The sequence below is a fragment of the Falco cherrug genome, chromosome 11 (assembly GCF_023634085.1).
Source record: "Falco cherrug isolate bFalChe1 chromosome 11, bFalChe1.pri, whole genome shotgun sequence".
In the NCBI taxonomy this organism is placed as follows: Eukaryota; Metazoa; Chordata; class Aves; order Falconiformes; family Falconidae; genus Falco; species Falco cherrug.
Window position 1 is genome coordinate 29,239,808 of NC_073707.1, and position 26,052 is coordinate 29,265,859.

General features: G+C 38.9%; 1 protein-coding gene across 1 annotated transcript; it reads right to left on the bottom strand.

Moving 5' to 3' along the window:
* Positions 1-774: 774 nt before the first annotated feature.
* LOC102046486 (uncharacterized) lies at positions 775-10,065 on the bottom strand. Its single transcript, XM_055723865.1, has 7 exons — positions 9,921-10,065; positions 7,139-7,281; positions 6,024-6,117; positions 4,872-4,990; positions 3,821-3,963; positions 2,939-3,136; positions 775-986 (listed from the first exon to the last, which is right to left on the bottom strand). The coding sequence occupies exons 1-7, from the start codon at positions 10,063-10,065 to the stop codon at positions 875-877; spliced, it is 954 nt and encodes a 317-aa protein (XP_055579840.1). The 3' UTR covers positions 775-874.
* Positions 10,066-26,052: the final 15,987 nt, after the last annotated feature.

Genomic DNA, 26,052 nt, shown 5'->3' on the forward strand with positions numbered 1-26,052 from the left:
CTTTTCCTGAACCATTAGTGGCACAGCTATTTGTGTGCCAGCATGAGCTGCCTAGAAAAAAAAAAAAAAACCCAACTAAAATTGAACAGCAAATGAATCAAAGACAAGGACAGCTACCTCTCAAAGATAATTGCATTCAGATATCCTGGGGAGCCCTTACAAGTTCCTTTTCAGCTTCCACAGTTCTTTTCCCTCATTGTGGCTTTGGTTTGAGGAACCTCGGTTAAGCAACAAGACATTCCTAAGCAATGCCAGCAATGAGTCAAAAGACTTCTTTCCTTTTTCATGATTTACCTCCCCAGTGCTCTCTAGCCACACCAAACTCCCAAGCAAGGACTTTTTTGCATTTATTTTTAATTTTTAAGGATAAAATGATTGGGGTGGCTCTGCCCTTCCCATCTAGAAAGCACATTAAAGAGCACTATGACATTGGTAGGACATAAAGAGAGAAACTGCACAGCATGTTCTTTTATTCAATTGCTGATGTTTTTTTCCCTTTTCACCTCAGCCTGGATGTTAATCCCTGTACCATTTCCCACCGTGAGCATGTGGTCTGAACTTGGACATACTTTAAGTAAATGCAATTGGAGTCAATAACTGCAAAGTTTTGTCTACACAGAGTTCCTGGACAAGAAATTCACCCAATATTTTTAATACACTAAACTCATGACACTCAGTATACATATTATGTCTTATTTACATATAATTTATCCATACTTAATTCAAGTCTGTGGTACCACAAACACATTCAAAAAATCATATTTCTGCCTCATTATCTCTTTGATCACAAAGAAATAGTAACTTCCGTACACAGGATTTCTTGTTCTTTTGTGAGGTGGTTCTAGCATGGTTGTGATCCTACAAAAATACAGTGCTAGAGTATAGTACAGATTTTGAAAAAAAACCTGGTAACTCGGGGTGAACAGTCCTCTGGCAGTTTTGGGATACCATCCAGCATTTTCAGATTTGGCAAACTGGAGAATACACTTAAAAAGAGACAAAAGAAAAATAGAAATTGAGATACATAATCTTGGGAAATGTTGAGAACAAAATAGACACTGATAAAAACCAAACAGTAGATTCAAACATATTTGACATTTCTTGCAGAATTTATCTAATAAAGAGCTAATAAAAAAAAAAATCAGGTTTCACTCCGTTGCACGAGTTTTATATCCTCAGACTCAGTAAAGCACCACACATTTGGTTTGGATTAGAACCAAACCAGTCTAATGCAAAAGAGAGGACACACTGTTAGCCTAGACTGAATTTCCTAGACTGCTGAAAAGATGCAGATTGCAAGAAGCGCAACTCAAGTTTTACCCTTCTGTGACAGGGAAACTGGGCTCTCTGCAAACCTTTTTGCACTTCTGTTTCTCCCAAAGAAGTCCCTGTTTTGTGAGCATGATGCCAAACCAAGATGAATGGCTCTACCTCCTAATCCGCTGTCCCTTTTAAAAAGCACATCACTACTCACTACCTCTAACCTCAGCCATGAAGACTGCTGTTTTGCTCCTCAGAAGAGTTTGGTAGAGCCCCAGCCCCTCCACAAGCATCGCACAGGGTGTTAAACCACATGCTACGGTGTTTGCTTCTGTGCCTTCTGAGGTGAGTGTGGACTCCAGTGCTCAATCTCAGCATCTAACTCGGGTTTATCTGTGCTTGCAAATGATTCATTCTGTCTTCCAACCTGGGCAGTGAAAGTAATACCAGTGTAATACCAATATTCAACTGCCTTAAGAACTGGTAAGATTGGGAGCAGAAACATAATTAGTAATTATTTAAAATTGCCTTTCATCTATTGTTCTCCTGGACCTTTTAATGTGAAAATAAAATGTGAGATCCATCATTTTTAATTTTCTTTTTAACTTTCAACTTGATACCTGCCCATCTACCTTTGGAAAGCACAAGCATCGCCATCACACTGTCATAGGGGTGCCTATTAGACTGAAGGAAAAACCATACTGGAAACCCAGAGAGGTTTTCATTTAACATTTTCTTTTAAACTTCTTTTTATTTCTCCTTCCAGGAAGAGATGACTCCTGAGACACATGCTGTAAAGTTTATCTCAAAAATATCAACAATGCCTTCTGTAGATGGCTGACATGACTCTCTGTAGCCAGGGAAAACATGCAAGCACGCAGATTTCTGGAGTTCAGAAGGAACACACTTCGTCCTCCTTTCTGACCTGTGTGCATCTTTTTTTTTTTCCTGGCAACAGGGTTTCGGAGTCAAAGCAACGGGGGAAGAATGGAATAGGGGTGTGAGTGTCAAAACATGCGTGAGACTTAGAATGAATTATCTTCCCCTGAATTTTCTACTCTCTCTCGGATTTGATTTTTTTTTCCAGTGTCCAAGGCAGCTCTGTCAAGTCTACACTACACTGCATTGCCTGCAACATATACCTACCCCGAGTGGGGACTCAACCAGTGCAGCTTTCACAGCGCTGCCACAGAGAGCAGAGTCCAGAAAACATCAAATGAAGGTAACTTCATTTTCTCTTGCTTTAGCTCCCATCTTTCAACACATCCTTCTGATTCCATCTCTGACATGTAATGCAATTTAGACTTCCTTTGGAAGAGATGAGGGATGCAAGGAGACTGAAGAGAGCTTGAGTAATAGGTAGTTTCTATTAATAAAAGAGAATCTAATTTATCTGCTCTGTCTCTAAACTGGATCCACGGACTTAGTTCAGTTCAAGAACTGCCAGTCATGGGATCAGAAAACCTCCTAAACAGTTTGTGAATATTTTGTGGCTATTGTCAGATACTGGCTCACTACCCCATGTTGCTGGAGTATTTACCATAGTTGAGACTATGTGAATATAAAAAGATTGCTTGGGAGAGCTTGCTGTATTTGAGAACCTATTCCTTTTGAACTCTCTCACAAACATTTCTTCATGTTGATCAAATTTTGTTGGCTATGAGATGGTAAGACTTACCATTGTCTGTATCCTTCTTGAAATTCACAAGGATTCCTCTTGAGTATAAGGGATTCCAGTGGAGTGTGTCTGAAGTCTGTTAGTCCACTTAGTGTCATGATGTTATTTTCAGCAAGTGATAAGTGCTGAATCTGAGGTATCTTTGGCAGCTGTTTGAAGGATGTAAAGTGGTTTTTATTGACATTTAGTTCTCTGCATCTGTAAAGTACAAAGCATATGACATCACTGATCACATCTGTAATAGTATACACCTTGTAAACCAACACAGGGATGGCTCTTCACGTAATCAAAGTCATGGCAACTTAGGGCTTCCAATGAGATACAAGAATTTGATTCCTCAAGACCTGCTTTCACACTAGTTTTACATTTGTGCTGTTTTTGCCATGGACTGCAAGATCAGATCTCTACATTTTATACTGTCAGCTTGGATTATATTGTACAACGGATACATCATTATTCCTGTTCTCAAGATTACAACTTTCTATATACCTAGACAAATGACAACATAGTAGCAATAGATGGATTATAAAAATATAGTTGTTATGGTCACACTTGGTTTATGTTCTACCACCTCTTCACACAGATTCCTTCAGTGTTCAATAACTTTCCATTTCAGCACAAATTCACTTAACTTGATGAGGCTCATTAATTATGCACCAGGAATAGAGGGGACATCACGTGGCCTTGCGGAATATTTTCAACTTGGGGATGACATAAACTCAGAATAGCAATATAGTGATGGATTCTCAACATAATAACCCCCCAAAATATTATATTTTTGCAGTTCTTAAGAGTCTGCTCCAGCTATTACTTAAGTAAATAATAATTTCGATTTCTATGATATTATATTGCATAAAAATAGAAACAAGACATTTTGCCTACCTTGGCAACCTTATGGCACCTAGGTCTGTCAAAGAATTGTCCACCAACCAAAGTTTTTCTACCCGAATTAATCTTTGAAGAATCCTTTTGAATTTTTCCACCTGATAATGGTCACCGAGGTCCTGAAACGAAAGGTTCAACTCCTGGGAAAGGAAAAAAATAAGATCAATCACTTTTTTTTTTGTTGCTTTCTAATAACTTTATCATTAAATATCTTCAGTGTCAGAATTGGTTAAAAGATTAATCTATTTTATCATGGTGCTTTTATAACAATATGGTAGTGCCATTTGCCAAATTCACACTAGAATCTTAGTGATGCACTGCATAATTCTTTGAAAGTAAAGAAGAAAGAAACCACCACTTAAGCATATGAATCTTACTGTCCAGACCCTCTTCCCTCTTTGAGTGGGGATGCCAGTGTGTGTGCTCCGGGTGGAGAAAACAGCACTAAGTGATTGTGGCTTATTGGTTTGGTTTCTAAACTTCTCTGGAAAAAAAGTGCTGGGCAGCAGCCAGCTATCAATATTCCCCAGTTCGTATCATATGTTTATGCATAGGGAGAGGCGTGATCCAGAGAACAGGATCTCAGTGTTAGATGAAGTTACTACCTGGCTTCCTCCGTGATCTTAGGGAGGTCGTAACTTACTGCTGATCGAAACCATCAATAATGTAGTACCTCCAGCCAAAAGAGCTGCACAGGCTGGTATGAGGAGAGAGTGAAAGAGCTGAAATGAGACTGGTCCATTCTCTAAGCGTTCATTTATCATCAATTTTTGAGGAAGGCACTAAGCAGGCAAAGAATGTCACTAGTTCGCATATGCCCCAGCGCAAATGAAGCCCTGCAAAAACATTCTTTTTTTTTTCATTCTTTTGGGTCATAACCTAAATAATAGTATATTCCAGTGTTTCTTCCAGCTTGAAAAAACCTTCTGTTTTACAATGTCAAGGGGCCAACTGGAGCTTTAAACCTGCTAAATGCGACAAGCAGCCAACACATTATTATTTGGCTTATTTACTACTGCAGTACAAAATATTAATGAGAAAGTTTTACAGCACAGTTTTCCCAGTTCTCTTGCAGTTTCTTCTGCCACTTCTCTGTGTCAGTTACTTGTTTTCTTTTTTTCAAAGTATGTTCTTCTCCTCTGAAAAATAGCTCTTCTTCTGAGGGCCCTAGTCAGAAAAAAAGATTTACAGTAATGGATGTGATATGGAACTGGCATTTAGTTGCTTGCTGAAATATTATCTATATGTCTGGGAAGATACCTGAAATGAAGAAGTATATATAATATTATAGGTGTGTAGGTTTCCAGGCTTCTAAGATGTAAACTAATGTGAAGATTTTTCTATCATTTCTGGGTTCATAATTCAGCAAGCAACCTAAGGTCGTGATGATGTGGTTAGTAAAAGACATTTCTTCTACAGCTCAGAATAAAAGGTTTTTCTAAACAGTCGAGCATAAGCATATGAATTCTAAAATACCATGTCTATATATTCTTTCACATGCTATAAGTTTATGTAACAGTTATGTACTTATCCTTTAATTATCCTGAGAAAGGGATATGTTTGTAACTTTCAGATCACTGACAACAAATGCAACTGGGATCAATGGCCATACTCAAACCCTCATTTGAAGTAAAAATGACACACGCTGAAGACAAAGTTTAAAGCCTACTGAAATTCTCAGAACTATGGACATCTTTAAATTTCTAACTAAAGCAAGGACAGTGTGGATTTTTTCCACTGCTTAGTCCCAAAGATGCAAACACTGGATTTTGAAATCCACCTTTCATTCTGTATTTTTGAGTGTGTCTACAGATTGTAATTGGACCAACTCGGTCTTAAAATAAAACACATGTGCCACTGTTTGCAGGACTGGATTTCACACTCAGTTTCTTGTTTGGCATATGGCTACTGTATTCTGAACAGTAATTAAGTATTAATGAACTTTTGAGAAAAGTAATCAACACCATGTTACTCCTAAAAATTCACAAATTGTACTTTTGGCTTTTTCCTCCATTTTCAAAATTATGAAGGGTATTTTCCTGGTGGTTAAAAAAAGTAAGCATGTACAATATGGGATAGAATCCTGCCCCTTTTCAAAACAATACCAAACCCCATGATTTAAGCTCGTAATATTTAAGGATATAATGTTTGAGTAGATAGAGTTAAGGCTTAAATGTGAATATGTCTTTATGATCTTTACCTTCTCTCACTCGGGGACAACGGAGCTGATTTCCTTGAACCTCATGTTCTTCTATGTCACACCAGCCGAGATACTTGAAGGAATCAGAAGGAAGCTTAAAAAAGGCACAGTAAAGTCATAAAGGAAACATTTGAGTTTTTCAGTTTCTGGCATTGTATTTTCTCATATTTCTTGCCTTACTGTGGTAAAAATAATATTCATACATGTTTACAATGTCTTCTGCCTTAATACCATCTGCTGAATAGCAAAATTATGTATGGAAGCAAGGATAAAACAGCATGCATTTGTGTATGCATATGCATGTAAACACATTCCTGGACAAGCTTACATACAATTTATCCTGAGCAGAAGTGAGGCACTAAACCTAAATATAGAAAAGCTGCCACTGCATTTGAGAATATGAGGTTTCTGTCCATTTTGCTTTTCCACTAAAACATGTTCTATAACCTCCTGGGCATCAGTTTCCCAGGAGTGCGCAAGGAACAAAGTCTCTAACGCTGCCTGTAGTGTGTAGAGCAGGTGTGGTTGGAGTCATGCCCAACAGACACGGCACCGTGATTGCCTACGGTGGGGGAACACCTCGGTGCAATGCAGCTTGACATTTGCTTGAACTTCCAGTATTTCTTGCACTGGAAACCATGATGATGGAGTTAAGAGGTGAGGAGAGTTAGAGCATGCACCTCTGACTCTGCACCTTCCAGTGAGAGCCACATCCAGGAGCTGGTAAATGCTGGGGGAATTCGCAGTGTAGGTGTAGTTTACCAAAGCCCATTCTGGTTTACTTCTATGAATTGGCTCAAATATTGGAGAGGGATCTTCTTGCAGGATATCTGTATTGTCACCTTTCATACCTTACACACAGCCTTTTCAGAACTTACTATATACTTACCCGTTGCACCCAGTTCAGTGCATGGTGCTCAAAGGCTGAGTCAAATCCCTTGCCACTGCTGACACCGTATCATATAATCTTATTTATAATCTGACCTAGCTTTGGAAGATAAAAGGAGGGAAAACAATCAGCTTCAAAGCTGAGGAGGAGATTTCTGCCTTAGTTACTCTTTGTCAGTGTCTCTCTTTTATAAACCTGTAATCAGACTGGTAAGCCAAACACTTACTGGGGAAGGTAGCCCAGAACCACAGTTCTGCCTGATGATTCCGCTGTTTTGTGATAAAACCAGTGGAACAGTGTGTGCATCACTTAGGAAGGAGCAGCAGGATGAATAGGATTTACAGAAATTTTGATTGCTTGTAGTCAGACCTGAGGAACTAGAGAGGAGATGTTAAACCAGTAATCAATTCTGTTCAGAGAAATGCAAACTATAACAACAGAAAATACAGGGTAGCAAGGGGTAGGACTTAACACCAGACAACAAGCCACATGATCCTGCAGTCAAATCATAGGTAATCCCCTCTAGTCCCTTAGTGGGACGTCTCACCTCAGCACCATTTGCTTACACTTGCAAGCCTTTCACAGATATGTCCACATGTTAGAAAGGGGAACTTACTGGCAGTTTGTTAGAAAAACAGTTTTGGAGAAAATGAAGAACTGAACTTGTTCAATAGCATATGTCCCTTTCTATCCTGTATAGCCCTGCTTTTATGGGTCCAGGTCGTATGAAAAGATACTTCAATTGCATATCTATTTTAATCCCTTGAGTATGTTTTAGTAGAATATCAAGGCTCCAGAGAAAAGCTAAACTTTGTTCAATAGAGCCTTGAATTCACGTGCATGTGTGCTTTGCTACTGCATTGCCTAAGAACACCTTCAAAAGTATATTTTATATACCCCAAATGATGCTATTTCTTCAATTGTGCATCAGAGAGATTGAATAATTTGCAGATTGACAGCTGCAATTTAGAAATTTACCAAGGAATACTTTTTTTTTTTTTTTTTTAATTTAGTAAGTATGTGCACACAGAACTATAATTTAACTTTCACTGTATAAGCTTGGTGAGAGCTTGCCAGAAAATATCAGCTGTCAGTAAGCATCATTAAAACAATTATAGTCAGGAGCAGAAACGGAGAATAAAAATGCATTTTTAAAATGGTCTAGTGAGGATGGTAATGAAAGTTTCATATTGAGTGTAACTGACAAGCTAAATAGAACATCAGTTAAAACGTACAATTACAGATTATTGGCAAATAATCATGAAGACACATATACTGTTGACCTTACAAAGATTGCCTTGCCTCTTTTAAGCACCAGCAAACCCCATTATTACATCTTTCCTAGCTTTTGTCTGAAAGTGCACACAGACTACACAGAGCAGTATTAACATAGGGAACTACTCCTCCCTTCATGCTTTATGTTTGGGTTTTTTTTTTACTGGGATCAAACCAGCCACAACAAACCATAGGTAATTTAAGGGAAGCTGAGAAAGCTCAGCATTTTTGAAAATAACATTTACTTAGGCATTTTTAGAGGTTATCTTGAGGCAAACAGACCATTTTTTCATGTGTGTGCTGCTACAGATCAGTAGACATTCACACACACAGCAACTCTGTGAAAAGAGGATTTACATTTGGCCAATACAAAGAAAAAATGGAAAAAAACCCACCTCGGAGAACTCTTGCTTAGCCCTATCTTGGTATTTGTTTTGCTTCTGCTTCTTTGTATGTTAAATGAGGTCATATCAGAGAAATATGTAAAAATTCTTTTATATTAAAAAAAAATCCGTTATTCTTCTCAGTTTTGGAAACAACTCATTAGGATGTATTCAAATGACTGCTTACAACTGCAAGACTTTTCAAAGCCTACCTTCCTCTCAGCTAGATACTACCTCCTCTGCTAAGACATGCATACATACACTCCTAGTCCCTTGAAATATGGGATCAAACATTTTAGCTGAACCATTTAACATGATATCTATTCTCCTCTTTTGACAGAAACCCACTCAAAAAATTCTGTATTGGTGATAGAAAATAAAACATACAGTTCCAGAATCAATATGTGATAGATAAGACTTCTCCAATCAGGTGGGTAGTGAGATTTCTGTTGGAAAGAGTGACAGAAGGAAGCATTTTTCATCTCTAAACTGCCCGAGTTTAATAAGCACCAGCTGGACCCTAACATTATGTCACAGAAGATTTTTCTGAAGGAGCAAGCTCAACACCACTTTTCTCTCCCTTGCTTTGTTTTCCTTACTATTTCGCTGCAAAATTGATGCAAAAGCTATGGCAATGAACGAGGCAGGATGCAATTCCAAACAATTACAGATCACACAATACGTGAAAGTAACAAAATTTTCTGCCTTGATTGTGAGGCCCTTTGGCTGGATATGAATCTCCAATGACACCTCTGGGAGCAGCACACTAGATTATATCAGGCATTAAGGGGAAAAAAATTAGATTCATGACGTCTGTCCAGGCTGAGTCATTTCCTCTCACTTTGCCTGCAGTGAGAAATCGGTGGTTATCATAAATCATAGACTTAAATTCTTATGAGAGAGGAATTAATTTCACTAATGGAAACCCTCTGTGGCAATACCATTCCTCCATTCTCTCTTTTTGGGGTGGGGGAGCATACCTATGATGTCTGTTCAGTGGAGATACTTGACTATATTTTAAGAAAGAGGTTTGGAAAGAAAACGTAAAATGGTAAGGGGCAAAAATCTTGTGTGTGACCAACTTCTGTTTTCTGAGGCTGGCCCTCAAGTCTAGTTGTTTGTATCATAGCCACAGCTTTGCCACTGATATCAAATGCATGTACAAAATTTCAGAATACTCAAATGAACATTAAACATCTAACCCCCCCACCTAAAGTAGGATTTCTCCCACCTAGCTGGGAAGCCAGACCTAGCAAATTTTCTTGGCATTCTCTACAGCCAGTAGAGACTCAACCCAGCCTCGATGCCTATTATTTTCAGCTGGAGTTAACTGCAGTCCACACTGCCTACATGGGGAGCCCACAGGCTTTCCTGAGGGTGGACTCAAGGGCATCTGAAGTTTTACGAGGAGGATTCCACTTAGGATTCCACTGCCTAAAGTGTGCTTCGAAATAGGACGATTTCTGATCACATCAAAAAAGCTCAGGGAAATCATTCTATTCCATGTAGCATCACTGAAATATAGAAAATAGCCATTTCATCTAAATAATTAAATGAACTTAAGAAGAAATTGTACAAAGCAATTCTTGGCTAGCGCCTTGAAATCTAGAGCTGCTGCATATGAGCTGAATAGAGGTAGCACAGACTGCGGGGGTAAGCGAAAGGCTCCTGACTAACCCAGTGTATTTCATGCATTTTCCTCAGTGGAAGCCCCAGTGGGGAATTAAGCAGCTGACATATTTTGTAAACTGGAAGGAACGAGTACAGAACAGCTACTGCATTTTTCAAAACATGATTTATGAGATATTAGGCCGTATCTTGGAAAATCATACACTCCTACAGAGTTCACTGATAAAAGTCACACTTTATCAAGATGTCAGTCAGTTGTGTGTCCGTGAAATGGGTCTACTTCTCCTCCCACCAACATCTTGGCAAAATTTTCATAGGCAACAAAATGCTGTAAATTTCCTAACTGCAGTGCAAGTACATTTGAGTCCAGCTGACTTTCGGTGTAGAATATATTAAAAGCCCATGAAATACTTTGAAGAGCTATAGTTGAGCTACTTCTGAAACTACACCAGTGAAAGATATTCTGAGTGAAAAACATTCCTCCTGTGTATTGTTTTAGATATTTGACTGTTAAACAAAGACTGTCAGTCAAAAGACTCCTCTCTCCTACTATAACCAGCAGCCTTGAAAAACAAACATCTTCGACTCTCCAGCACAGGTTCAGCTTTGCCTCACAGCAAATGGCAAATGGAAAGCTTGGTGGAAGAGGATTAAAGTTAAAGCAGGTTATAAGCAAACCCTTGCAAGCAGGATTTGAAAGGCGTTTGTCCCAGTATTTTGAGCAGTTTTGGGGTCTGGTCTAGCCTCCAGTACTCTTATTCTGAGCTGCTTTTCATGAATCAGCAGCCTTGAGCATGCTTAGCTTTCAATGAACCATGGCTGCTTTCCCCGTAGATCTGAAACGCCCTTGATAAAAGATTTGGGAACAAGTAGTAGGGCTATTTATACCACCTCTTCACATATTCAAAGTCAGAACTCCTGTGGTGCTTACTACAGCTTCACATCCCACCAAATCCCAGAACATGTACGATGGAAAGGCCTGTGCTCCTGTGTAGCTGATCCCCAGGAAAGTCTGGTCAGATTGCTATTGAACAGCAAGGTGCTCCAAGCTCCTTCAGTCCTGCTACTATGAAGTGAAAAACATGGACCAGTCTAAAGGAAAAGAACCAAATCTAGCGTATTTTAAGATCATCTTTAAGAAAAAACAAAAATCCAACAAAACCAAAAAACAAAGAAAAGGGTGATAAATCCTCCCAAAGCAAAGAGTTCTTAGATCTAGGTCAGAGCTGCTGAGTTTGCACAGGCTCTAAGAGAGCTGCTTACGGATCTGTCCAAATCACTTGCACAAATAGCTGTTTGCTTGCACATTACAAACCCCCAGTTATTTATGTTGTCTCAGTCAATTGCACATGCCAAAGCTGATCAACAACAATGAACTGCAGGGTTAACTTACAAACGCAATTTGTATAGGTATTTAAAAGATAGCATACTCAGAATTCAGGCTGCGCTTTGTTCAAAATGCACATAATTTACTGCTATGTAGCAGCTGTTGGTTGTATGCAAACATTTGTTATGAGAACTCTCTGAACTTAGAATAGTAGAGGACTTGGACATAGTGTTTCCATGCTCTATTACCTTTCAATTATTTTTTTATAGGAGTATTATGAGACATTATGCAACATTTTGAAGCAGTTCTTTTGAGCATAATTTGCTGACAAACACACCTGTAAGTTATGGTTACAATTCATCCTTGCTGTTAGCTGTATCATCAATTATCTTGCTTTATGCATCATAAAATTGCTCCCCAAAAAGACATAATTAACATAATTAGGTCTTATCACCATAATTATACATTCCTAGCACATTAACTAACATCCCATGCAGCTCTTCATGGATCTAACTTGAAAGGATACAAATTCCACATCTCAATCAACGTGCCTTTCATGCATTTTTACAACAAATCATACAGTTTTGTTGAGACACCTTCTGTCTTTCAGTAATCAGCCAATGACACCAAGAGAAAAAACATTTTTCTTTTTGTTTTCACTACACAACAATCTCCATCAGCAATACAGGTTGGCACATTTTAAAAAGATACTCAATCCTGTAACACTATCTTTGTTGTCAAAGCATGTCAAGCCAGCTGTGCAATGACTACAGTTACTTCTCTTCTTTCACCCTCCTACCTTTCAGACATGTCTTGCTGTTGCATAAAATCCTCACATCTTGCATAAGGCTATTTGTCTACAGTCAAAGCTTATCTTCCCATCTTTGCCCCTGCATAGAGAGGTAGTTCTACATCCTCTGAAGAGAGGTAACCCGCAAGGATCCTGGCTGGGGCTGTATGGATTCACTGTCTCCAAGGAAACACTGTCACCTCGCAACGCAGTCCAGTCACGTTAGGAGCTATTGTTACCAATCTCTTAAGCACATCAAACAAATTCCTGTGCTGATCTAGCTCGTATCAATGAACTGTCTTTCCAGAAGGTGTTCTAAAGATAGGCTGGTGATACCTGTAGCAAGATACATGATCATCCAGATGAATCCTGGTGTGCTCACTCCAGCGACTTCACTTTTCGGAATTGCTTTCACAGTTTTGCCCACTTGAAGTTTATTTTTTCTTTGCATAAGAGATTCTCTGCTTCATTAATAGCTGTTAAATGCCTTATTAATTTATCCAAGAACTTTGGATGACAGGAAACTAGATACTTAAAGAGTCTCATCTTTTATGTAACGTTCTTGAATGTTCTTCATGAGCATCTCTTCACTCTGTTCAATGCCCTTGCCTCATTGGAATGTGCTCAGTCATTTTATAAACAATCTTCCAGGCTTTCTTCTTTGAGTTTGCATCTGAGAATGAAAACAAGAGACTCTTCTCTTGGTGGGAACTGACAGGTCAGTTTTGCGTCTACTTCTATATCATATTTTTCTTAAAACATTAAAGCTATACGTTCTGAAAATAAGTCTAGTGAAGCTATTCACTTCAAAATGTGTTTGACAGAATGTTTGCTTGGTTCACTCAGACAAAGTGTAGACATTGGCAGTGTGCCACTGATGGAATTGCAGCAGCCCAGTGTTGATATGGGCATTGGCTAGTCCCAGCTCAAGTTTACAGATAGCTTTTAAACTCTTAACAGTAGTTATGGGAACCAAATTTCAGTGCTGTGCTGTGTAAGTTTATAACAGAGCAGTCAATCATGCCCTATTGATCTGCATCTCCCACATTACAGGCACAGATCTTTCTTCACTCGAGTTCCTAGGCTCCATACTGAAAGAAGACAGGATAAATACATTAAGACCAATGTGGCAAAAAGTACACAATAAACCCCTCTGCCCAGGGATACCATATAGCCACAAATCTCTGTGGTTCAGAATTCCTACCTTTCAGTTTCCTCACAGAAGAGTTATTCCCTATCCTCCCTTTTCTTCAGACTTCTTCTTTCTCTTCTTCTTGGTCTTTAAAAAGGCTGATCATTATAAAATCTTTCTGTATAGAAAGGCATGTGCCTTCCCCAACAGTGACTGAAGTCTCAAAAACATTCTCTTAGAAATTCTGCTGGCAAACTTCAGTGTGTCACTACAGTACAGGAGCATAATGTTTGTCAGAAATTTTCAGCTCCCACGTAAAGGTTTTTTGTGGTTCCCAATGATGAGTAGTCAGACCGTTGCCTGAAATTTAACAAAGTAGTCATTCCACAGAGGTATCACTAAAACCTTAGGTGGTACGAACTGAGTTTATTACAGGGTGGGCAGAGGACAGGTTATTAAGAGTTTCATCAGCTCACTTGAGCATATCTTTGAGAAAATATAGAGATAAATGCTAAAAAATTATTAATATATTTGTTTCTAAATTAAATGAGACTGTAACTTGGGGCCTTCCTACCTACCCTTTTTCCTCTGTATATAAAATGAAATGTACTTGTTCACATCACAACCTAATGGGCTTCAGATCTTCTATGGCAAATGCATTCCCCAGAAAACATATTAAAAATTGTCTATGTGCTATTTCAGCAAAATGACATATTTAAGATGGTGTCGCCCTTTCCATTATAAACACTTTTTTTCAGATCTTTACAACCTGCCCACAAAAATGTGCTTCTGCCAAGAAATTCAGCAGCATGCCTCACTCCTGCAAGAAAGAAATAGTTTTTCCCACTTTACCCAATTTTGACCAGTAATTTTGTCTTTGAAATGGCTGAGCAGGGCAAATACAGGGTGGGCAGCAGTCTCAACCATGTGCTTCTCCCATCCACATTTGACCGATCAGATGCTTCCCTGCATGTCCTACAGGTACGTGATGTATGAATTGGGCAGAAAATGCCTCATCCTGAGATCTGATTAATGATGGAAACAATTCAAATGATTATGACTGCTGTAGGCCGTAAGAGACCACCACAGAAAGCCAGTAAAATAGTTTGCTCCAGAGAGTTTGTAGTCTAATTGAACAGAGCAGACAGCAAAGAACAGGAGAAAGGAGATAATACTGTCCCTCCCACTTTTATACAGAAAAAAATGAAATGCTCAAACCATGAAATCCTGGTGCTGTGGTAGTCAACAGCAAAAATTGTGAACAGGGTCAGTATTCATACAGGATTCACAGAAACTGACTTCGTTAAGATCAGACCAGATGAACAATCTGGCTTCAAGGTCTATGCATTTAAATGGCTGAGTTTATTACTGACATTATGTTAATCACTGATAACAAATACTTAAATAACACTTTTCTATTATAACACTTTTCTGATTCAGGGATACAGCGGCTTGTAAAAATCAGTTTACTGATGTAATTTCATGTTCTTTACGTAAAAGTCTTACTTAGTGTTAGCTTGATACTTATTGGTGATATCGAACCATTAGGTTAATACCACCAGTAAAATTAGATCTAAAAACTTAATGACATTACAGCAACAGCAGAAAGTTAATCTCTATATAGATCTTACCTGGTTTAACTACATCCAGGAATCTATGGCATTCATGTTGGATGAATATTTCATTACTATAATCTGCATGGATACTCATAGGAAGCACTTGAAAAGGAACACAATGTTAATCGCATATAGGCTCATCTGTGCTTCAGCAGATAAGCAGCCACACTTGCATAAAGTTTGCTGAGTTACCTAGGCAACAAATTTCTTTTTGTCCTGCCCATTTAGGATTCCAGTAAACTAGTTGATTCCCACTGGTAAGACTTGGAGAACATTCACAGGGAAAAGGTAAGTACAGCAGAATAAAGCCTTGGATAGTGCAAGACCAGAGTTAGTGAAACATTGCATCAGGGTTACCACACAAAAAAGGAATCAACAACCAGCTGCATAAATAATTTAAGTGAAAACTATATGTCTGGTTTTCTAAGATGTTATAAACCCATGAATTCCAAGAGGTTTGGAGGGGCTGTAACCAAGCAACAAGTACTAAAACTTGGTTCTCTCTTCTGGAAAAACAATGGGCTTGCAAGTCATATGGCAATACCTGGCACTAAAGGTTGAGTCTTTCCATTGATTTTATGGTCTTTTGATCAAGCCAGAAAAAGAGACGTTTATGGAATGATGAATGGCACTTTTTATTTGGTTTAGAAGAGACTTATTTCAGTATCAAATCTGCATTTTCTAATAAAATGTAGGTCAACAGTTTCTGGATGAAGTAGACTTTTTCTGACACTAAAGAAAGACCACGTATAAGTAATGTTTTGATATCTTTTTCTCAGAAGTTTTTTTTCAAGAGAACAATGGATGTAACTTGCCTTCTCTTGCATTTGGCAACTTATCTGTGCATGTATGAAAGGGAAAACAAAATCATATCCCAAGTGAAGTTGGTGGCATGCAGCACTCCTGTTGATTGACGTGCAATAATGATTTCTCCCATTATATGTCTCACCAAGATGAGAACTATTTCCCCTTTCACTTTAAACACTGCTCTTTACAGTGAACGGAATTATAGCATCCGTAATCCACAGATGCACATAAGCTTATGCTTAACCTTTCAGCCCTTAAGAGTAATGCCATTGAATTCAACTGAGCAGAATCAAACTTGTATGTGCATATAGAAAAAACTCAACAGTTATCTGCCAGATATCTGCCAAATTTTTCACAAGAGATTGAACCAAGCATTCTTCCACAGAGGTCATGGTTTAGAGCTCACTGAAATTGATAGGCAAACTGCCATCCATTTTAATGAGCTTTCTGTCAGTCTTCACTTGTCCAAATGCCATTTTCTGTCTAATTCTCAAAATTTGAAACATTTTATCCAAAGCTGCCAAAACAAACAAGATCAGACACTTGATGAAGCCACCCAGAGATGAAAACTCCTATATCAGGGCAGTCTCATTTGCCTCCCTCCACATCTTAATATGAATCTCATGTTTCATCTTTTCATGTGTTAATTGCCAATAATTCCCAATGGAATACAACATTCATTAAGTACTTCCTAATTTATTGAACATAAGTTTCAGCAGGTAATTTTAATCATGAAAATCAATCTAAATTCGTTTTGATAAACAATTTCCTGTTGCAGTCTTGTAAGTTTCCTTTTACACTGTCATTTGAGGCAGCATCTCTGGTTATTCTCATGCCTAACTTTCATTATTGCAGATGCCACCATATTTCCATAAATTGTTGTATTTATTTATGTAACTGCTGCCAACTGCTAAAGAGTTATATTTCCTTTTTTGTGGAGAACCGATTATCTGAATTATATTGAAAAAATTGTTTCACTTCATCTGTCAAAACCCTGCCTTCCTGAAACTCAGATCTTGCAAATATGGGAACACTTAGGAGTCACTAGAGCACTCCTTTATTAAACTGGCTTTACGAAGTTGTCGTATGTTAGATATTTAAGATAAACAGGTATAATATGTCTAAGTATGAAATGAAAAAACTCATAATACACTTAAGTCATTCAGTCTTCATTATCAATACCAGCAGTTCACAAAATTTTTATACTGGGCAGCCTTTCCTTTGCCTGAAATACTTTGTACCTTTCCCTCCCTTTCTCCCCAGTACCTTCCTGCCCCACGTCATTCATACACTCACAAATGATCAGCTGTGTGCATGCACACGCAATATACCAAATTCCACCTGCATAGCAAACCTGTTTTACACACATATTTATAGATATGTGTGTTTGTACATGTATATATAGTTGCGTGTGTATGTGTGTGTGCATGTTTGCACACACATATGTAACTAATGTGCAAAGACAGGCAGGGGAATAGAGTGTAAGTATTGTTATTCAGATGAGCATTTAATGGAAGACTATTGAATTTCAATACAAATGTTCTTTAAAATGTATCTACTTTCAATAATCTAGCCATTCTTAATTTTGTTTCAATGACACAACATATTTTACTGAACTATGTATCTGCTCAATGTTACTCCATTGCTGGGCCAATATGGCAGAAACAGCCCAGATCTACATATGCTAAGAAAGGAGGGAAAGAACAGGAAAGCATGCAAAAGCAATACAGTTGAATGACAAACATAATTTGGTTGTTTAAAATTCAGAGACACCTGTCCCCATTGCAACCAAAGAAGGAACTGAGAACTATGAACTATGTGTATTCATAGGCAGAACTTGTTCCTGACATCTCTGATTTTTTTAATCCCTATTCTTTCCTCAAGTCTTATTGCCAAAAATATGTAGTTCAAATGAACGTTTTGTTATTCACTGTCTGCAGGGATAATAAAGATGTTCTCTAGCTGAAAAGAGAAAGCAGGGACTCCTATGATCATGGGGAAAAGAACAGACTAGCATTGAGGAGAACTATCTATTTTTATTAAAGGTGTTGTGTTCATGCAGCTTTTGTCAGGAAATCCAAATAATTTGATATCACTTGCTTTCAGTTTGAAAAAATGGCAGCCTTGTGTTACAAGAAAGGAGAAACAGCCTTGTTTCTCTCCAGTGCTTCTTTTACAGGAAGGAGACAGACACACTGTAGCTGTCCACAATTCCTGCATTTAAAGTTAGAAACTGGCATGTCCTGCCAGAAGAAATTAAATGTAATCAAAGCGTGTTTCTGGTCAAAGTCAGAGACTGCATTTGCTGTATCACAGTATATGTGTCCTAAGGGCTACACAATGTTCTCCCTTCAGCAGTACTGTGGGTATTTAAGCATTTTTGGGATTGATTTTCTATTGCTTTGTCCCTCTGCTAAGTATTTGTACCTGCTGCTAAGCAGGTGCGAGTGCTAGCCTCACCAAATGGGGATTTCTGAGTAACAAGCACTTTGAATTCACAGGGCACAGAGATAAATATCTGTTTTAAATCACGTCTACTGACTTCATTAGAGAAGGGATTCTTGAATCATATATATTCAAAACACAAGAAGACCTTAAAGTATCTCCAGCTGGATGATGCACCTGAAGCCCTTACTCCTCACAACACTGTCTTTCCACCCAAGTTCAGGTGCTGTAGCACACCAAAGCTGTGTGCAGGACTTCCCAGGGCATGTGGTTATACACACTAAGGGGAGTACGCCATCAATATGCATTAGTCTTTCCTGCCAACTGACTAGTTTCAATCAGGGTCCAGTAAAGGCAGTCCACTGGCTTGAAACAGAATGACTTCATCTAGTGCCTCTCTCTGCTTTAACTGTTTTCATCCAAAATCCTCTCTGAAGACAAATCTGTATTTTTTCATAGGTTTCTGTCCTGTCCATCCATCGCCTCCCCCTTACGTATTTGCTTTAACAGAGGTAAGATGATAGAAACAGCAGCTTTTCTTTAAGGGGAAAAAACCCACCATAAAAAATTCAACCCCATACTATTCAGATCCATCTTGACCTTTGGACTTCAAAGAGGCCGAGTCCACTGCTGGCCTAAAGGGAGGTTATGAAGGTGCTGTTGAACTACTTTGTGCCGCCCTACTCCCCGGTCACAGACCTGCCAGGCCACTCAAGTAGCCTCAGACATAAACTATACCCATCTTTCAGCTTCTCCACTTTGCCTTGCTCTGCCAGCTCAGTGCTGTATTCCAGCAGTTGGGAAACAAATTTTATTTTCTCCTTGACTCATATTGCAGGAGAAATGGGGACCTATCTTCAGCAGGAAACATTATGCGCTGTTGTTGCTGCTTCAGGCAAGCAAAACTTACTAAAAACCTATGTGATCAGGTGTAATTCTCTTAAGGTAGGTTAATATTTCTGCTGATACTTGTACTTTAACGCCTTCTTTCAGGCCTCCTAGTTTTTGCAGTTGAATTGTTGAAAGATCAGCAGCTGAGCTTCACTAGTATTCCTTCTCATTTTGCATGCTGCCTTTGCTGTTTTGTAGAGCTACTGAATACAAAATGAAGCTGCAAGAGTGTGTTTGCTCTACAGCTAGCAAGGCATGAAGTACTTCTTTCTACAGCTGTGGAGCTCATCCAGAATATTCATAACAGTATCACAGAAGATGTGATTCAATGTGTGACATTTAGTATGCTATTGTGTGACCCAGATGATTAATCCTCATAGCAAAACATAGGCTGGTTTAAATAAACAAAATTAAATATATTTTTATCATTATAGAAATCGCGTGCTATATCTCTGAGCATCAGCTGCTGCTCCCAAATGCTTCAAATTTGTTGGCTTGTTTTTAAATGCTTTGGTTGTTCACTGGATTTTCCTACCACATAAATCCATTGACACTTTGGCCCAACAAGGCGAATCAGTGATTTGGACCGCAGCTTTGGACACAGCGTGTAGCTGCACATCAATCTCCATCTTGTTTTATGATCAGCAATTTACAGCATCATATTGTTCCAATTTTCAGCCTTTAGAAAGACATCACAAGAGTTTAAAGGGCAGAAACCTTAACCCAGTGCCAAACTAGCAGGATTCTTCCTTCCCTGCCACAAGGGCGTTAGACCAACTGTACTTGTTGGTCACTCAGCATGAGGGTTACTTTCTCAGTTCCAGCAATGTTATTTTCTGTGGCTGGAGTCACTTGGGCTGCAGGCAAATGGGTGGGCCAGAGGCAAGGTCCGAGTCCAGATGTGCCCTGGCAGTGCTCCAGCTGTGCACCGGGGCAAAACCATACTGTTCGAACCACCATCCCTCTGCACCTTCCCCTTCCTTGGGAAGGAAATGCACACATGCAAGCCACTGGGCCATATCGCATGCTGTCAGTGATTACGGGCACGGCAGCAGATGGGAAGCCAAAAGGAGTAGCAGCCTCACAGCAGAGGCAGAGCCACCATCCCTCTTCAGGTCTCGGATCTTAGCTGACAAACTGGTAAAATAGCATTTTCCTGCACAATAGCCTTGCCCCATGTGAAGCAAAATTTTAGCCTGCAGAGTTCTAAGTAAATTCTCAGATCGAGGACAGGAGTAAAGACTGTGATTTTATGCTGCTCTGCCAACTGGAGAAAAGCATTAACTGCTGTATCTGTGCAGGTTTAGGTAAGGTTACCTAGGCTTAGGTTTAGGTAGGGTTAAGTCACCAGCAGCATTTTTGGCATACTTACAATGGCATGACACATAAAAGCACAACACTGTCATAGATACTCCTTAGTGTGTGTATTCCACACGTCTCTGCTGAATGTGAACACACACACAAAATTAATAATCTCCAAGCTCCACTTAAAAAAAGGCTTTGTACAGAAACTCTAAAAAGTAAGCAGGGCTTTACAGTACTGAGGGAGATATAAATGTAAAACATGTTTTCCACTTGAAAACCTTTGTCTATGGAGTTGTCAGGATGCATTTCCTGGGGAAAGAGCAAAGACTTCAGTCTTGAATGTTGTTCAGATTATCATGCTTACAATGAAGGGTGGAAAATGGGCTGCCAGATGGTTAATGGCCCTTCTAAAAAATAGCCTTCTATGTTGCTTTTTGGAAATCACTTGTCATGGAACTATCATCATATGATCTCTGTACTCTTGTTGTTCATAGAAGGAAGCATATTTTAGGCAGGTGTTATCAAGGCTAAGAGTGCCTGAATTCACTTGTCTTGAAGACACTTAGCGTGCTGCCAATAAATCTACTAACAAGTTGCTGTATCTAGAAAACGCATGCAAAGTAATACGGAGGCAGTGTATAAGGGAACGGGTTCTGCCAGCTCCTCAAATGGGGGTAATGGCTCCTCCTCAAGGCCCTCTGTGTTGACAGCGGCTGGCGAGTTTGCCACTGCGCATCGTGTTAAACACTGATGTCCCTATATTCCCCCAGGATTCTCTGCCTTCACCTGTCTATTACATTTACCTCATGAATTCTCTGTGTGATGGTTGTAAGCAGAGGAATATGCTGCCAACAGTTTTAAGAGGCCTGAATTAATCTCATTTAACTTCAGGGACCTGAAGACAGGAACCTAGCAAAGCTAGTTACTGAGAAAGGGAGAGGGGCACACAACCTTTTTATTTCATTACAGGCATTCTGCACCAAGGCAAAGGCCTCCAGCCTCTAAACCAAGAGGCACAGAGTGGCTTAATTATTTTCTACTGCATTAGCTTATGGTTTCATGCAAAGATGCTTAGGTTAGGTTTTGCTTACTTATTATAACATAATGGTGAAACAGTAACAGTATTTGCGATTCTCATAGTATGTCCACATTTAAAGGAGTGCATGCACAGGTGTACACACGCAAAAGAAAACTTTTAAAATCTTGCATGCTTATAGTCTTGACTTTTTTTTTTTTTTTTTTTTTTAAAACACTGTGGTTAGAAGTGCATTTCATATTTTCAGGTAAGTGGCCTGAAGTAATTTTTGCACACTGGGCAAAAATTGAATTTCTAGTAATCACACAAAATCACAGGTATGTCAGTTCCCACCCAGTTCTTTGTACTCATGCTTCAAGGCACAGTCTGAGAGAAATCTATGCATGGTCCAAAACTGACTAAAACTAATGAAAATCTATTTTTTGATAGACTACAAAGGGATTTGGAACAGGCTCCAGATGACACTGATTAAATTTAGCTTTTTCTGATGATGCTCTTTGCTGTGGGTGTTTTGGACATGACATGACCGTTTGCTTGATTTAAACATTTAAGGTTATAGAACTAAACATTCCCTAATTTCTGCTCAGAGGTAACTGCACTTTCTGCCTTAGGATGGCTTATGCCTACCTTGTTGTAATCATCATAGAGAAGAGGAAGAACTGGTAACATCCTTGGCTTTTGCAAGTACTCAATACAAAGCAAGCTTTTTTACTCATGGTTCCAAGCTCTGTCCCACATGCATTATGATTCAAAAGGTCAGTAATCAAGAGATCACCTCCTCAGAATACTTTGTTCTATAGATGTATGCACACTAAAACTGGAACAATTCTGGAAAATAAATGAATTAAAAGTATTCAAGGTTAGTCTGTTCAGCTTGCATCCTATGAAACTGTAGCAGTAAGACTAGCTCTGAAATATCGCAACAATTTGCAAATAATTTCTGTTCAAAAATCTGAAGTAAGCTTAAAAACTGTAGCACATTGTATTGGATTCTTTTTTGTTTAGACCAAGAAGAAAATCTGCAGAGGAAAAATAAGTGGAGACACATACAGAAAACAGGGAGCAGCAACATTAAAATTGGTCTCTTTTACCTCTCTGTGGGTTTCACCGAGGGCTTTAATAGCCACTCAGTTGATGAAGATGTATCCTTGGTTCGGAGCTGGCAGGAAAGTTTTATGTGGTCCTGCTCCTGGAAAACAACAGACTGTCACTACACACTGGTAATTCCAAGCAGCAGCCTGGCCCAAAGAGAACATTTCCCAGAACAGAAAATGAATCTTAAGACCAGTATTTCTTTTGTAATAAACTTAAGAAATTTTATTAATTCCTGTGTCAAACTATGCCAGCTTTCTGTCTGTTACCTGTAGGAAGATGCCATTTACAAAGTATATTGATAATGACAAAAGCCTCAAATAAACAGGCTTTTTGTACCAGACTATTGGTGACTGGAGAGATTTGGCATTGCCCAGACCATGATCCTCACCATGTTTCAGGGCAAGACAGACTTCCTGATGTTTCTCATTTCTTAGCATGTTTTGACATATTTATTTCATTCTGTTCAGGCAATGCTTTCACACCATTACCACTTACAAGCATTTCCAGCACTGCCAGTTGCTTGGTTTTAAAATATGACTCGTAACAAATACATGTCAATAGACTAAAAATGTTAAACTATGATTGGGTTTAAGCTCTGTTGATAGCATTACAATACTTGAAGCCCATCTAAACATATTGTTCGTAAAGAAAAAACAGGATTTTTCCACGGCCAATTCCAATCCCTCAATGAGAGCACAAAATACATGATTCAGACACAATCCAGATTTCCTCTACATGTTTTTTTTTCTTCCTTACTTAAAAGCACTTCTACATAAATACAGAATAATTTTTCTGTAATTAATTATGTAGGCATTCTTCCCTCAGTTTGTCCAAAAGATGACTCTTCCATTGGGAAGAGATGATGTGTGTTTATGGCAGAGAGATAGGAGAAAAACTTATCAGTAAAGCAGAAGTCATATCTAAAACATCATTCATATTGTGATTCAACGTGGCTGCAAAAATAAAAATTCAGGCAACAGGCTAAACTCCCTAGCTGCAGAAACAATTTCAATCTTTTTCCCTCAGCCAGGTCCTAGTAGACCTAGTATTTTACTACCAGTATCTGCCAGACCAGTTTCCAGAACACAGTGTCACAAACACATCGTTAAGAAAAAAAAAAACTTTGACTATATGATCACAGTTGAAAGTGAAGAGTGCTGTAAAGACTTTTGCATACTATGCTTTATAGGAACAGCTGCCAACATTTTGAGCTTTGCTGAGCTTGTTTAGAGTTGCACCTATCTGCGAATGATTAACTGCCTGACTTCCAGGCACAGCCATTAACAGTTTGGAGGCTGCATTTGTACGGTGTTTTGAAAGAGCCTGAACAATTTCTAAAATAGCAAGCGGAGCTGAGACTCACCTATTGCTCGTACAGCACATTTATCCTCACCCCCTTCCTCCATTTACCTGCTTGCCAGAGTGACTGTAAGTCTGATATCCTTTATTAGCCTTACAGCTTTGGCCATGGCACTGTGCTATTGTCTATAAACCGTGCTTTAAACTGCATTTTATTACATGACTTTTATCTGTCATTTTATTCAGTTTGCTTAATGCCTAAAGCAATTGGTCCATGACTCAGGCTTCTAATTAATGTTGTAAAATGAAAAACAGTCATGTGGATGTTGTTCCAAGAGCAGTGCTATATAAAGCAGCCCTGGTAGGTGGGGGTAACAGATATGTAGTATTGTTCCTGAGTTTTACAGTACCAACTGTGTCTGTGTATTGCAAATGGTTTCTCATGTGTAACTTTATTTTATAGACCTTAACCAATGCCAGCTGGAAGCCAAAGACAAGCTACTGAACCAATTAACAAAGGTCCACAGTAAGCAGGCAGTCTTCATTCTGTCTGGACCTCTGTAACTACTGCAGCTTGATTCAAAATCCTTGGAGACTGCAAACAGTTTTACAAGCTAAATTCATCTACAATTTCTCATCAGCTGTGTCAGCAAATGCTGAGTATCTCACAAAAGGAAGTCAACTCCCTTCTTGCTGGTATTATTTGGGTTACTAAAGTACTGTTCTCCTCCTCCCCAGCACTGGGTTTTAGGCATAAATCATCCACCTCTTTTTAATCCATCAAGAATTAGCTTGTAAACATCACTTTTAGCTGTCTTTTTTTAGAAAACCCTCATAGGAACAACACTGCCTCCTCCCCAGGAAGAGAGAATATCTGACTATGGCGTAACCTTGCTGTACAGGTGGAAAACACGCTGGGAATCTGCTCACACAGAAATTCCAGTGACTGTATGTAAGGCAGCAAGGGAGGGGGGAAAATAAGAGGTAAACAAAAGGGAATAACTGAATAATAGGGCCACCATATCAATGACTTCAACCCTAGTTATTTCTCTCTCATAGTCAAGAAAATACATCTCCTGTTGCAGTATTGACACTGAAGTAACCACAGTACAGCTCTACTGCTGTTCATGGAAATGGGTTGAAGGAACAACCTTTTCCTTTTATTTCACCCACACCAAGCAGGCAATGCAATTATGCAGGCTAGGAACCAGATAAAAATTCCCCTACAGGCAATGAATTTAACCCAGCACCTGTTATCAAGAAAAGCTTGCAAAACAAAGCAGGGGTATTTTTCTGAGGTTTAGACCAGGCACCTGGGTCTAATTATGCTCTCAGACTCAAGAAACTCTCATTGATTTTACCAAGACCCACATATACTTAAGTCCCATTCAGGACATTTAGTTTTCCAACACTCCCATAGGATTACCATCAGTGGAAAAGTACTTCTCAGCTTCTTAGGATAGAGTGACATCTTGTGGTTTCTTCTTTTGTCCATCATGGAAAAATAAAAATCAGCCACAAAAGCTTTGACTAATTTTTTGTTTCTGGTACAACACTAAGAACTTACTCGTTTGAGGAACATCATGTATTTGATCCACAGAAACTGACACAACTGTTTGCTACCATCAAGGCTTGTGGAAGGACAATGAAAATGAGTGTTTGGAGCAGCAACAAAAACATTCTAATCTATACAACATTGCAAGTATTTGTTTGAAGGTAGTATAGCATTAACCTCCAAAAACTGGTGCTCAAGGTCATGTACAAGTGGGATCTTCATAGTTAAATAAGTCATTCTCCAGTGGCAGCACTACTACTAAAAGGATTTGTAGGGGAAGTACTCATTCCAACTGCAGCTCTGAAAAGCATTTCCACCTGGACTCCACTACACGTATGCAAGAGAGAAGATGATAGCATTAGGCAACTGCATCTCATGCTTAAACTCCATCCGCACCACAGAATTTCACTAGCGTGTTATATCATGGGTCACTAACACAGCACAATTATAGAAGTTTCAGTAATTTATTTCCTGGTATAGCCTCCAACGCAAAATACAATTTTGAAAATTTTTTAAGACTACACACCTAAACCCACATATGAGCCACTATTGACA

What these genes read in the sequence shown, in the direction of transcription:
- LOC102046486 (XM_055723865.1), bottom strand. Translation starts at nt 10,065, where the DNA reads ATGATTTCCCTGAGCTTTTTTGATGTGATCAGAAATCGTCCTATTTCG. An exon ending in TTGTCCCCGAGTGAGAGAAG is followed by an intron (nt 4,991 to 6,023) that starts GTAAAGATCATA and finishes TTTTCTGACTAG; the next exon opens with GGCCCTCAGAAGAAGAGCTA. An exon ending in GGTGCCATAAGGTTGCCAAG is followed by an intron (nt 3,137 to 3,820) that starts GTAGGCAAAATG and finishes TGTACTTTACAG; the next exon opens with ATGCAGAGAACTAAATGTCA.